Genomic DNA, 14,278 nt, shown 5'->3' on the forward strand with positions numbered 1-14,278 from the left:
AGACTCTTCCAGCCACACTGCGCTCTGCATGACCTGGAAGTGGCTTTTACAATGCAAGTCTATGGAACATAATAAACTTACTTTGTAAAAGAGACGTCCAGCTCACACAGAGCACACAGTGACAGAGAGACTGCAGAGCAGGGACATACCAGAGACGAGGAGCAGAACAGTGCTGGATCAGGGAGAAGGCGGCAGTAAGGGAGTATACAAACATACTACAATACATACACGTATACACATGTTTAGGGGACAAAGAACCTTTATGGGAGGGCTTCTTTAATACAGTGCCTTTCATTGCTCTCCTATGTGAAGTTCTTGCTTCCTTTTCTGAAGCAACAGCAAACTTGACTTTGCTCTGTTAATGTGTGACCTTCTCATTGCCTAAGGGCGCTCTTCGTTTTCCTCAACATGAAGACAGAAAACTACCAGGATTTATTTTTAAATTCACTTTATGTTTTTATTTAAAAGAATCTTTTAACTAAAAGAAAAATTGATAGACTGCAACCTGGGCTCACAAAGGAATGACTCATTCTACCACTTCTCCTGCTGAATACTCCAGCAAAAACACACTTATTTTTGCTGCAAGGATCTATGTGGTTTTGTTAAAGAATTCAAAAGACGAGGGAAAGATGAAAGAAGATATCTTGGAATAGAAGCTGCATGTACGGAACAGCAGAGAGATGGGGAGAATAGAGTCTTTGTGTTTAAAGCAAGTTGGGTGAACATTGCTCATGCCCAATCAAAAGATTTCATCTAGAGAGTTTAACTTTTGTAAAATGTGAAAAAGAAACCTTAATCATTCTGAAATGGATCACTTACTTCCATATGTAATATAAATAGAGGCAAAATAAAAGTAGTCATACTCAAAATGAAGACCAATTGCAACTCTCTGCTGCGATCAGAGAAGAAATGTACTAGTTAAAGTGTACTTAAGTTTTTTTTTAAGTATCTACAATACCCCTTTCGATGTGCTGTAGATCAGTGGAAATCGCTCAATAAAGATTATCCATGAGAAAGCAGCTTAGCAAGCAGAGTTCAAAAGAGCACAGAGCTGTGGATGGATCCATAGAGGATACCATAGCCATAAACAGATCCATAAAAGATCCCCAGAGCTGTGGACTGATCCATAAAGTATCCCAAGTGCTGTGGAAGGATCCATAAAGGATCTCCAGAGCTATGGATGGATCCATAAAGAATCCATAGAACCTCACCATCTACAGCAGACAGAAGAGGCTAACATTGTATATGATAGGTCAACTTTTGAACCAGCTTTTAGAGGGAAAATACAGATTTAGAAATAAAAAAAAAAAAACTTAAAAATCTCCACTATTTTGTATTTGGGATCATTTCTAAGGCATACCACCCCAGTGAGATTTACATTATGTACTGAACTAAAAAGAACATCACATAAAAAATGTGTAAGCATGTAAGCATTGTGTGTATACAGTTCCCATGCAAATCTGGGCTACCTGTGTAGTCTGGTCCTGTAGTCACATTGTCTATTCTGATCTCCTACTATTTGATTATTTGATAATATCAAATGCTTGTTTGTAAAAAGTATAGTACAAGGGAATATGTCTGCAAGATCAGACTACTCAGGCTTTCTTTGTAGTCTCTAACCATAGAAACACATAGGTCAGGTTAGGAGCTGTAGACCTAAACTGGTGAAGAAGATCTGTATTCTGAACTACTTACAGAGTTGTTTCATGTTGTGTCTTAAAGAGTTTGTTCAGGACTGTAACATTGATGGCCTACACTTAGGATAGGTCATCAATGACTGATAGGTGGGGGTGCGACACCCGCCACCTCTGCCCATTAGCTGTTCCCAGTGTGGGCGGCAGCTGGAACTGCTCAGTTACAGAGCTGCCCAGCTCCATTGACGTAATAGCGGCCGTGTACTCAACATCTACCCCCTATTGAATTGAATAGAGGGTGGATGTGGAGTACGTGGCTGTGGCTACTATTCCGTTGGTGGAGCTGTGCTGTACAGCTCTGTAACTGAGCAGTTCCAGCTGCCGCCATCGGGAACAGCTAATGGGTAGGGGTGGCGGGTGTCGCATCCCCACCGGTCATTGATGACCTGTCCAAAGTGTAGGCCATCAATGTTACAGTCCAAACAATCCCTTTAAAGCAATTAAGTTTAGATGCAAAATAAGATGTACTTTTTTTTATAAAGCACAGGCTAAAGCATACAATACAGATAATTTAGTCCCAGTGGCTTATAATGTATCCGGCCCGGGTGTCACAAAGCACAGATAAAGGCTTTATGTGCAGAGTTGTTACTGGCTCGTCCCCAGTCATCAGTGCAGGAGATTGATACCAGAGGGCTCAGTAAGCAGCCTACGCTATATGGTTATATGGGTGATATTACGTCAATAATATACAAGATGAAGGGGCCGTACCAGGTGTAATTCATCTCCTTCCACCCACTGTGTCCAGCCACGTCCTTCCTTTTCTCCTTTCTGTACACACACCAGCTTGTCTCCTTCCCAATTGATTGTTGTCTAGAGAAAATGGATATTATAAGAAATTACAAGTCATACAGTTTTGTAGAAGTATACAACATAAATCATAATAACATGACCATTCTGTGTACGTTGCCAGTATCACCGGGAGGCTCCACTGACGCCATCCAATACTTCACGGTTTAATCATCTGTGACTCATATACTTGGATTGGAAGCATATGTGCCTCTGCATAATTCATACATGATGCCAGCAGACTCAAAGCACAGAAAGCCATCATGTCAGATCAGGCCAAAATCTATCAGACAAGACTGAAGTTCTTACCTGGTGTAAAATTCAATACAGGTGTCTTCATGTGGTGGAGGGGCCATAGGACCCCATTACTACCAAGCATGAAAACAACTTCCGCACCATCTGTTTTACACCCATTAAAGGGAAGATCTTTACATCTATGGTTCAGAAAGACTGCAGAATAAACTAATCATATGGTTATATATAATACAACGTACATGCGAAGTACTGGGTGTAGTAGCACAAATAATCTCCTTGTGCACAGCCAGACGCAGCTGAGCCCGCAGGAACACGTTAAAGGTTTTTTTGTTAAATGGGTTGTCTGGTATTTAATACTGATGTTCTGTTCTTCACATAGGTCATCTATATTTAATGGGGGCTCCCAACATGCGGCACCCCCACCAATCAGCTGTTATTAGTTCCTATACTCTGGCATAGGAGCTGATCTACAGTGCCTGGCAGCGGCCACTACATATTCAATAGGGCAGTCATGCCAAGCTCTGTTCATTGTTTACATGCGCTAACAACATTTGATCAGTGGGGTGTCAGACTCCCATCAAATTAATATCCTAAGGCGAGGTCATCAATATGTAACGCCAAGACAACCCCTTAAAATATTACACTGATTGGTACTATAGCCTAAAATTTGTAAATCTATTTCTAAAACATTTATTAACATGATCAACTGTCACAGGTTTAATGTACTTATACATAAGTGTCAATGGTATGTGCATGTTACACACTGTATACACACACACACACTGTATATATTACATGCATAAAATCAGTTTAAATCATATACAACACATTTGTTACAATAAAAATAAAGTGGACAACCTCTTTCAATGGATAATCAACTTTTATGATTAAAGTTTGAATACGTTGAGCAATAGAGGTAAGGAATTGAAAAAATGCTGTCAAATTTTACTCAAAAACTTAAAAACAGTGTTCTACAGCTAAACTGGGTCAGAGAAGAAAACAGTTTCACTTAACTAATTTTGTGGTGTTGAAAACTAATGTGATGCTTAAATTTACTGTTTGGCTCTAATTTTCAAGATCTAGAGGAGGTTTTAATGATATATGACACCTTTCATGCAGGCTTATAGAAAACTTTTGTCTTTATTATTTCCTCATCATTATTGCATTGTTAGTAGCTAGTTTATTACAGTCAATTAGTCTATTGAGCCATCAATATTCTCTCATCTTAGGGTGACCAATCAAAAACGCCAACTCCGCTCCAATGACGTAATCCTAATGTCATGGGGATACAGAGAGTGGTTCCCTCTATTTCAGGGGTCAGAAGATCGCAGTGTTTGGTTACACCCACGCCTGCACTGGTTGGATCTGCTTTGCTATCCAGGTAGCTAATGTAGATTTCACTTGTTTGTTGGTTGCGAGGGTTAAACTCTCCTGCTTGTCTCAAAGACTTCAGTCCTGAGTTATCTCAGCTGTTCTGATTTTCTCCACTCTGCTCTGGTATTAGAACTCACCTCTTAGCTTGAGTAGTTGCCAGTGATAGTTTTCTATACCTTGGAATTGGATTGGAGTTGCGAGTGATGGAAAGAGAAGCCATTTAGGATCCATCTCTGGAGATTGATGTTTGGAAGTTTGTCTGGTGTCTTCCTTCTATCACTTTTGGTTTGCCTCATCCTTTATATGCAATTCCTTCGTCTGGGTGCACTGAGAGTGATAGCCGTGTTCTTTTACCCTTGTGTTTCCCTTTGCTATTTCTGCATGGTGCCACCATTAGTAGAGGAGTTTCAAGGAAGAAGTGGACTTTAGAGTATCAAAACATTCAATCTGCCATACGCCCAGTACCACATACAGAAGAGCTGTTGATTTCAAAAGCACTAGAAGCATTTTCAGTCTAGTCAAATGAGGAAGAAGAGGGCGATTGGAGTAATGAAGCATCTTCCTCTCATGACCCAGACTATCTGTCAGCAACCTCATCTGAACCACACCTTATAAGACAAAGCAAACTGAATGATCTTGTTAGAGATTTGGCTCTGCCTAAGATTAAGGCTGTAAAGAATAGTAATAACGGTCCTAGGAGTGCTCGAAATGAGACCAAAACAAGGATTTTAGTGCTGAACCACCGCGTTTCAACAATTAAACCGTCTTCATCAGGTGGAAGTTTCAAACTTCCACCTGATGAAGACGGTTTAACCATTGAAACACGGTGGTTCAACACTAAAATCCTTGTTTTGGTCTCATTTCCAGCGCTCCTAGGACCGTTATTACTATTCTTTAATGCATTTTGCATCCTCCTAGAAGGTTAACGGCTGGAGCTACGGTGGACCTTTTGCTTTAAATTTTAACTGTGACCCTCACAGCGCTCCCTAGTGACCACTTTCTTTTCCCTTTAATTTCTAAGATTAAGGCTGAGCTCTTCCACTGCTGTAGCATGGAACCTAATGTGCGATGCTCTGATTACTTTGTTCCACAACTGTGATAAAAATTTTGGGCAATACTTCTTCATGGAGAGCGATCTTGTGGTCTACAACAACGTCAACAGTTTAGTGGAAGTGTTGAAAGTAAGTCATAATCCAGAAGAATGGACGAATCAGAGAAGAGCCTGCAACATAATGTCATGAATGGACACAGGTATGTCAGGTGGACAACAACATATACGCACAATGAGATGATAAACGGAGAGGAAGACCCTAATGGTAGGGAGAGGGGGATGGGACACCTTCTGACACCAACCTGTGCCTGTCCCTAAGCTCCCCTAATGTCCTATGCGGGTCCTTCCCCCCCTGCCACTGTCACATGCCTTGTCATTTCTTCCCAGCCAGTACACTAGTCAGGGTTAGTAGGATGCTAGCCTTGTCACTGCATGTAATATTACACAGGGAAAGAGAAACAAGGGACTGACAAAGAATACAGCTGCTATGCTCCACAGCAGCAAAGTAAACATCACCAGGTAAACAGGACTCCAACAGCGGAAAGACCACAGCCAAAAGGAGAACCTAGCTGCTCTGCATAGAAGTAACTCTATAACCAACGGTCAGTTGATGGGTAATGTGACTATTTAAAAAGGGAGGTGGGAGTGGTTACCAACAAATATCAGCTGACCATTAACTTTTGCTGGACCAAAAGGAAACAATGCATTTAAATTCCAGCAGACCCAAAGCTGTCAGAGATCCCTTAAAGGGAACCTGTCACCTGATTTTGGCAGGACTGGTTTTGGGTCATATGGGCGGAGTTTTCGGGTGTTTGATTCACTCTTTCCTTACCCGCTGGCTGCAATATTGGATTGAAGTTCATTCTCTGTCCTCCGTAGTACCTGCCTGCGAAAGGCAATCTTGCCTTACGCAGGCAGGTACTACGGAGGACATAGAATGAACTTCAATCCAATATTGCAGCCAGAATGCAGCCAGCGGGTAAGGAAAGGGTGAATCAAACACCCGAAAACTCCACCCATATGACCCAAAACCGGTCCCGCCAAATTCAGGTGACAGGTTCCCTTTAATGATTCGTGACACACAAGCCTAAAAGCAGTGTTGCTGCATAATGGCAATGCTCTAGCTTCATTTTCATGTGGTTATGCGGTCGACATGAAAAAAAAACCTATGACAACATGAAACAGCTGTTGAGGTGCCTGAACTACGAGCAACATTTGTGGCCCCTCTGTACTGACTTAAAGGTGGTTGCCCTCTTGCTTGGTCTCCAGGGTGGATACACAAAGTACTACTGCTTTCTGTATGACTGGGAAAGCTGTGCAAGAGAATATCACTATAGTAAGAGAGACTGGCCTCTGCGACATTCACTTCAGTCAGGGAGTAAAAATGTCCTGCATCCAGAACTTGTTGAACCACATAAGATTTTGTTTCCAACACTGTATATCAAGTTGGGTCTAAAGGTACCTTCACACTGAGCAACTTTAGAACGATAACGATAGCGATCCGTGACGTTGCAGCGTTCTGGATAGCGATATTGTTGTGTTTGACACGCAGCAGCGATCAGGATCCTGCTGTGACATCGCTGGTCGGAGCTGAAAGTCTGGAACTTTATTTCGTCGCTGGATCACCAGCTGACATCGGTGAATCGGCGTGTGTGATGCCGATCCAGCGATGTGTTCACTTGTAACCAGGGTAAACATCGGGTTACTAAGCGCAGGGCCGCGCTTAGTAACCCGATATTTACCCTGGTTACCATTGTAAATGTAAAAAAAAAAAAAAAAAAAAAAATACTACATACTTACATTCCGGTGTCTGTCGCGTCCCCCAGCGTCAGCTTCCCTGCACTGTGTCAGCGCCGGCCGGCCGTAAAGCAGAGCACAGCGGTGACGTCACCGCTCTGCTTTACGGCCGGCGCTTACACAGTGCAGGGAAGCTGACGCCAGGTGACGCGACAGACACCGGAATAGAAGTATGTAGTGTTTTTTTTTTTTTACATTTACAATGGTAACCAGGGTAAACATCGGGTTACTAAGCGCGGCCCTGCGCTTAGTAACCCGATGTTTACCCTGGTTACCCGGGGACTTCGGCATCGTTGGTCGCTGGAGAGCTGTCTGTGTGACAGCTCTCCAGCGACCACACAACGACTAAACAGCGACGCTCCAGCGATCGGCATCGTTGTCTATATTGCTGCAGCGTCGCTTAATGTGACGGTACCTTAAGAAATAACTTTGTAAAGGTAATGGATAAAAATGCAAAAGCATTCAAGTGTCTCATTGATAAATTTGTAAAGTTGAGTCAAGCAAAGATAAGGGAAGGAGTCTTTATTGGACCTCAGATTCGTAAGCTTCTTCGTCCAGATGAGGATTTTCTCTGTTTGTTGCAGGGCACGGAAAAGGCTGCATGAGCATTAGTGGTAAGTAACTTTTTGGGAAACTCAATAGCAGATAACTATGAAGAGTTGGCGGAAAATCTCAAAACATATAACATGTCCTTAAAGATTAATTTCTTACATTCACATCTAGACCTTTTTTTACCAAACTGCGGAGCAGTGAGCAATGAGCTTGATGAGAGATTTCACCAAGATATTGCGGCTATGGAGAAAAATATAATAAAGGGGTATCCGGGACTTTACAAAACACAAACATGTATCTAAGCACTGTCAGGTAATTGCAACTTACCTGCCTGTTGTGCATGGCGCCGTTCTGCCCGGCAGAGAGCGGTCACAGACCTCTCCTGTTGGGGGATTCAGCTGCATCTGCTGACGCGACGAGGCAGGACTTCCGAGGTCATTCTGATTGACAGTCACCTCCCCAGTAGTTAGGCAGTGGGAATCTGGCTGTCAATTAGAATGACCTCGGAAGTTCTGCCCCGTCTACAGAGCAGACTGGAAAAGGAAAAGAAGCCTCCGCTCTGTTGACGTGATATCAGCAGAGGCTTCGGAATCCCCGGCAGGAGCATCTGTGACCGCTCTGTGCCAGTGAAGAACAACTCCAGGCACAACAGGCAGGTACACTGCAACAGTTTTTGTAAACTCCCGGATACCCTCATTTAAGGAAAATGGAAACCATCAATACTTGTAGATTCCTATTGGACAATTGTAAGAGATGGTCCCATGCAGGAGTATAAGAGACAAGCAAAAAGAGTTGTCACTGAATGAGGACCAAATTTTGTAGTGCAATTTCTGTAACTGTTTATAAGTCACAATATTGGTTAGACATGTTATTTGAATTGTTGCCAAGTTTCCTCTAAATAAATATCAGAAAATTTTAATGTACTGCAGGAGGAAGCTCTATACAGAGGTCTGAGAGTGGAGATTTACTGCAGCATAGGGTGGTATATAGTGGCAGAGAGGAATGATGCACTGCAAGAGTGTGCTGAAAGGACCAATGTCCTGCAGGATGGGGATGTACTTAGGGGCTGAGATTAGTTGAGCTTCCTTTTTGTTCCTGTTCCTAAAAGGTAATCTGTCAGCAGGTTTTTGCAACCTCATCTAAGAGCAGCCTGCAGTAGGGAAAGAGACTCTGAATCCAACTATGTATCACTTAGATTATTGAGTGCAACCATTCTGAGATAAATCAGAGCTTTTAGATTTAACCCCTTCATGACCCAGCCTATTTTGACCTTAAAGACCTGGCCGTTTTTTGCAATTCTGGCCAGTGCCCCTTTATGAGGTAATGACTCAGGAACGCTTCAACGGATCCTAGCGGTTTTGAGATTGTTTTTTCGTGACATATTGGGCTTCATGATATTGGTAAATTTAGGTCAATAAATTCTGCGTTTATTTGTGATAAAAACGGAAATTTGGCGAAAATTTTTAAAATTTCACAATTTTCACACTTTGAATTTTTATTCTGTTAAACCAGAGAGTTATGTGACACAAAATAGTTAAAAAATAACATTTCCCACAAGTCTACTTTACATCAGCACAATTTTGGAAAAAAAATTTTTTTTTGCTAGGAAGTTATAAGTGTTAAAATTTGACCAGCGATTTGTCATTTTTACAACGAAATTTACAAAACCATTTTTTTTAGGGACCACCTCACATTTGAAGTCAGTTTGAGGGGTCTATATGGCTGAAAATACCCAAAAGTGACACCATTCTAAAAACTGCACCCCTCAAGGTACTCAAAACCACATTCAAGAAGTTTACTAACCCTTCAGGTGCGTCACAGCAGTAGAAGCAACATGGAAGGAAAAAATGAACATTTAACTTTTTAGTCACAAAAATGATCTTTTAGCAACAATTTTTTTATTTTCCCAATGGTAAAAGGAGAAACTGAACCACGAAAGTTGTTGTCCAATTTGTCCTGAGTACGCTGATACCTCATATGTGGGGGTAAACCACTGTTTGGGCGCACGGCAGGGCTTGGAAGAGAAGGAGCGCCATTTGACTTTTTGAATGAAAAATTGGCTGCACTCTTTAGCGGACACCATGTCGTGTTTGGAGAGCCCCCGTGTGCCTAAAAATTGGAGCTCCCCCACAAGTGACCCCATTTTGGAAAATAGATGCCCCAAGGAACTTATCTAGATGCATAGTGAGCACTTTAAACGCTCAGGTGCTTCACAAATTGATCCGTGAAAATGAAAAAGTACTTTTTTTCACAAAAAAATTCTTTTCGCCTCAATTTTTTCATTTTCACATGGGCAATAGGATAAAATGGATCATAAAATTTGTTGGGCAATTTCACCCGAGTACGCCGATACCTCACATGTGGGGGTAAACCACTGTTTGGGCACACGGCAAGGCTCAGAAGGGAAGGAGCGCCATTTGACTTTTTGAATGAAAATTAGCTCCAATTGTTAGCGGACACTGTTATGAATAGGTAATTCAGAACCACAATGGACCTTGAAGTTCAGAGCACACAAGTGACCTGACAAAAACCACAAAACATAGGACGAGCTCTGAGACGTGGAAACTCTGCTGACCGCAATCCCTAAACCTATCAAACCACACTAGAGGTAGCCGTGGATTGCGCCTAACGCTCCCTATGCAACTCGGCACAGCCTGAGAAACTAGCTAGTCCTGAAGATAGAAAAATAAGCCTACCTTGCCTCAGAGAAATTCCCCAAAGGAAAAGGCAGCCCCCCACATATAATGTCTGTGAGTTAAGATGAAAATACAAACACAGAGATGAAATAGATTTAGCAAAGTGAGGCCCGACTTACTGAATAGACCGAGGATAGGAAAGATAGCTTTGCGGTCAACACAAAAACCTACAAACAACCACGCAGAGGGGCAAAAAGACCCTCCGCACCGACTAACGGTACGGAGGTGCACCCTCTGCATCTCAGAGCTTCCAGCAAGCAAGCAGAACCAAAAAAGCAAGCTGGACAGAAAATATAGCAACAAAACGACACAAGCAGAACTTAGCTTATGCTGAGCAGACAGGCCACAGGAACGATCCAGGAAGAAGCAAGACCAATACTAGAACATTGACTGAAGGCCAGGATCAAAGCACTAGGTGGAGTTAAATAGAGCAGCACCTAACGACTTAACCTCATTACCTGAGGAAGGAAACTCAGAAGCCGCAGTACCACTCGTGACCACAGGAGGGAGCTTGATCACAGAATTCACAACAGGACACCATGTCGCGTTTGGAGAGCCCCTGTGTGCCTAAACATTGGAGCTCCCCCACAACTGACCCCATTTTGGAAACTAGACCCCCCAAGGAACTTATCTAGATGCATATTGAGCACTTTAAACCCCCAGGTGCTTCACAGAAGTTTATAACGCAGAGCCATGAAAATAAAAAATAATTTTTAATTCCTCAAAAATATTTTTTAACCTGGAATTTCCTATTTTGCCAAGGGTAATAGGAGAAATTGGACCCCAAATGTTGTTGTCCAGTTTGTCCTGAGTACGCTGATACCCCATATGTGGGGGTAAACCACTGTTTTGGCGCACGGCAGGGCTCGGAAGGGAAGGCACGCCATTTGGCTTTTTAAATGGAAAATTAGCTCCAATTGTTAGCGGACACCATGTCGCGTTTGGAGAGCCCCTGTGTGCCTAAACATTGCAGATCCCCCACAGATGACCCCATTTTGGAAACTAGACCCCCAAAGGAACTAATCTAGATGTGTGGTGAGCACTTTGAACCCCCAAGTGCTTCACAGAAGTTTATAACGCAGAACCATGAAAAAAAAAAAAAATTCTTTTCTCAAAAATGATTTTTTAGCCCGCAATTTTTTATTTTCCCAAGGGTAACAGGAGAAATTTGACCCCAAAAGTTGTTGTCCAGTTTCTCCTGAGTACGTTGATACCCCATATGTGGGGTAAACCACTGTTTGGGCACACGTCGGGGTTTGGAAGGGAAGTAGTGAGGTTTTGAAATGCAGACTTTGATGGAATGCTCTGCGGGCATCACGTTGCGTTTGCAGAGCCCCTGATGTGCCTAAACAGTAGAAACGCCCCACAAGTGACCCCATTTTGGAAACTAGACCCCCAAAGGAACTTGTCTAGATGTGTGGTGAGCACTTTGAACGCAGAGCCGTGAAAATAATAAATACGTTTTCTTTCCGCAAAAATAATTTTTTAGCCCAGAATTTTTTATTTTCCCAAGGGTAACAGGAGAAATTGGACCCCAATAATTGTTGCGCAGTTTATCCTGAGTATGCTGGTACCCCATATGTGGGGGTAAACCACTGTTTGGGCGCACGTCGGGGCTCGGAAGGGAGGGAGCACCATTTGACTTTTTGAATACAAGACTGGCTGGAATCAATGGTAGCGCCATGTTGCGTTTGGAGACCCCTGATGTGCCTAAACAGTGGAAACCCCTCAATTCTACCTCCAACACTAACCCCAATACACCCCTAACCCTAATCCCAACTGTAGCCATAAACCTAATCACAACCCTAACCACAACCCTAACCCTAAGGCTATGTGCCCACGTTGCGGATTTGTGTGAGATTTTTCCACACCATTTTTGAAAAATCTGTGGGTAAAAGGCACTGCGTTTTACCTGCGGATTTACCGCGGATTTCCAGTGTTTTTTGTGCGGATTTCACCTGCGGATTCCTATTGAGGAACAGGTGTAAAACGCTGCGGAATCCGCACAAAGAATTGACATGCTGCGGTAAATACAACGCTGCGTTTCCGCGCTGTATTTTCCGCACCATGGGCACAGCGGATTTGGTTTTCCATAGGTTTACATGGAACTGTAAACCTGATGGAACTCTGCTGCGAATCTGCAGTGGCCAAATCCACACCGTGTGCACATAGCTTAATTCTAAAGGTATGTGCACACGCTGCGGAAAATGCTGCGGATCCGCAGCAGTTTCCCATGAGTTTACAGTTCAATGTAAACCTATGGGAAACAAAAATCGCTGTACACATGCTGCAGAAAAACTGCACGGAAACGCAGGGGTTTACATTCCACAGCATGTCACTTCTTTCTGCGGATTCCGCAGCGGTTTTACAACTGCTCCAATAGAAAATCGCAGTTGTAAAACCGCAGTGAAATGCGCAGAGAAACCGCGGTAAATCCGCCATAAATCCGCAGCGGTTTAGCACTGCGGATTTATCAAATCTGCTGCGGAAAAATCTGCAGAGGACCAGAATACGTGTGCACATACCGAAACCCTAACCCTAACCCTATTCTAACCTTAGTGGAAGAAAAAAAAATATGTCTTTATTTTATTATTGTCCCTACCTATGGGGGTGACAAAGGGGGGGGGTCATTTAGTATTTTTTTTATTTTGATCACTGTGAGGTTTTATCACAGTGATCAAAATGCACTTGAAACAAATCTGCTGGCCGGCAGATTCGGCGGGCGCACTGCGAATGCGCCCGCCATTTTGGAAAATGGCGGCGCCCAGGAAAGAAGACGGACGGTAAGTATGATGAGGTGGGGGGAGCACGGGGGGGGGGGGTGGATTGGAGCATGGGGGGGTGGATCGCAGTGCGGAGGGGTGGATCGGAGAGCGGGGGGTGGATCGGAGAGCGGGGGGGTGGATCGGACTGCAGGGGGGTGGGATTGGAGCATGGGGGGTGGGATTGGAGCACGGGGGAGCGAACAGGAGGACGAGGGAGCGGAGCACAGGACGGAGGGGAGCGGACCACAGATCGGAGGGCTGGGGGGGCGATCGGTGGGGTGGGGGGGCACATCAGTGTTTCCAGCCATGGCCGATGATATTGCAGCATCGGCCATGGCTGGATTGTAATATTTCACCAGTTTTTTAGGTGAAATATTACAAATCGCTCTGATTGGCAGTTTCACTTTCAACAGCCAATCAGAGCGATCGTAGTCACGGGGGGTGAAGCCACCCCCCCCTGGGCTAAAGTACAACTCCTCCTGTCCCTGCAGGCCGGGTGAAATTACAGTTAACCCTTTCACCGGCCTGCAGGAGCCCAATCCGGCCATGACGCATATGCTGCGTCACAGGTCGGAATGGCACAGGTTTTCATGACGCATACGGTGCGTCAAAGGTCGGGAAGGGGTTAAAATGAAGCAGAGCTGGAAGAGCTGCTTACTCCAACACCAGCCTCTCTGTGTACAAAGTCCATAGACAGTGAGGTACTTATCACAGGAGGGGGTTGCGGGATTAGTCAATGTTAATCTGTTAAATCCTTCACAGTTAAGGTACCGTCACACTTAGCGACGCTGCAGCGATACCGACAACGATCCGGATCGCTGCAGCGTCGCTGTTTGGTCGCTGGAGAGCTGTCACACAGACAGCTCTCCAGCGACCAACGATGCCGGTAACCAGGGTACACATCGGGTAACTAAGCGCAGGGCCGCGCTTAGTAACCCGATGTTTACCCTGGTTACCATCCTAAAAGTAAAAAAAAACAAACAGTACATACTTACCTACAGCCGTCTGTCCTCCAGCGCTGTGCTCTGCACTCCTCCTGTACTGTCTGTGTGAGCACAGCGGCCGGAAAGCAGAGCGGTGACGTCACAGCTTTGCTTTCCGGCTGACCGACACTCACAGCCAGTACAGGAGGAGTGCAGAGCACAGCGCTGGAGGACAGAGAGCGGTAGGTAAGTATGTACTGTTTGTTTTTATTTACTTTTAGGATGGTAACCAGGGTAAACATCGGGTTACTAAGCGCGGCCCTGCGCTTAGTTACCCGATGTTTACCCTGGTTACCAGCGAAGACATCGCTGAATCGGTGTCACA

General features: G+C 44.1%; 1 protein-coding gene across 1 annotated transcript in view; it reads right to left on the reverse strand.

The window, feature by feature from the left end:
* The window catches only part of RBP1 (retinol binding protein 1), a 49,358-nt gene that overhangs the window by 6,398 nt on the left and 28,682 nt on the right, over nucleotides 1-14,278 (reverse strand). The window contains exon 3 of the mRNA XM_069727822.1: nucleotides 2,403-2,504. Coding sequence (XP_069583923.1) covers nucleotides 2,403-2,504 — 102 coding nt within the window. The remainder of the gene's footprint in view (nucleotides 1-2,402; nucleotides 2,505-14,278) is intronic.

The sequence above is a fragment of the Ranitomeya imitator genome, chromosome 5 (assembly GCF_032444005.1).
Source record: "Ranitomeya imitator isolate aRanImi1 chromosome 5, aRanImi1.pri, whole genome shotgun sequence".
NCBI lineage: Eukaryota > Metazoa > Chordata > Amphibia > Anura > Dendrobatidae > Ranitomeya > Ranitomeya imitator.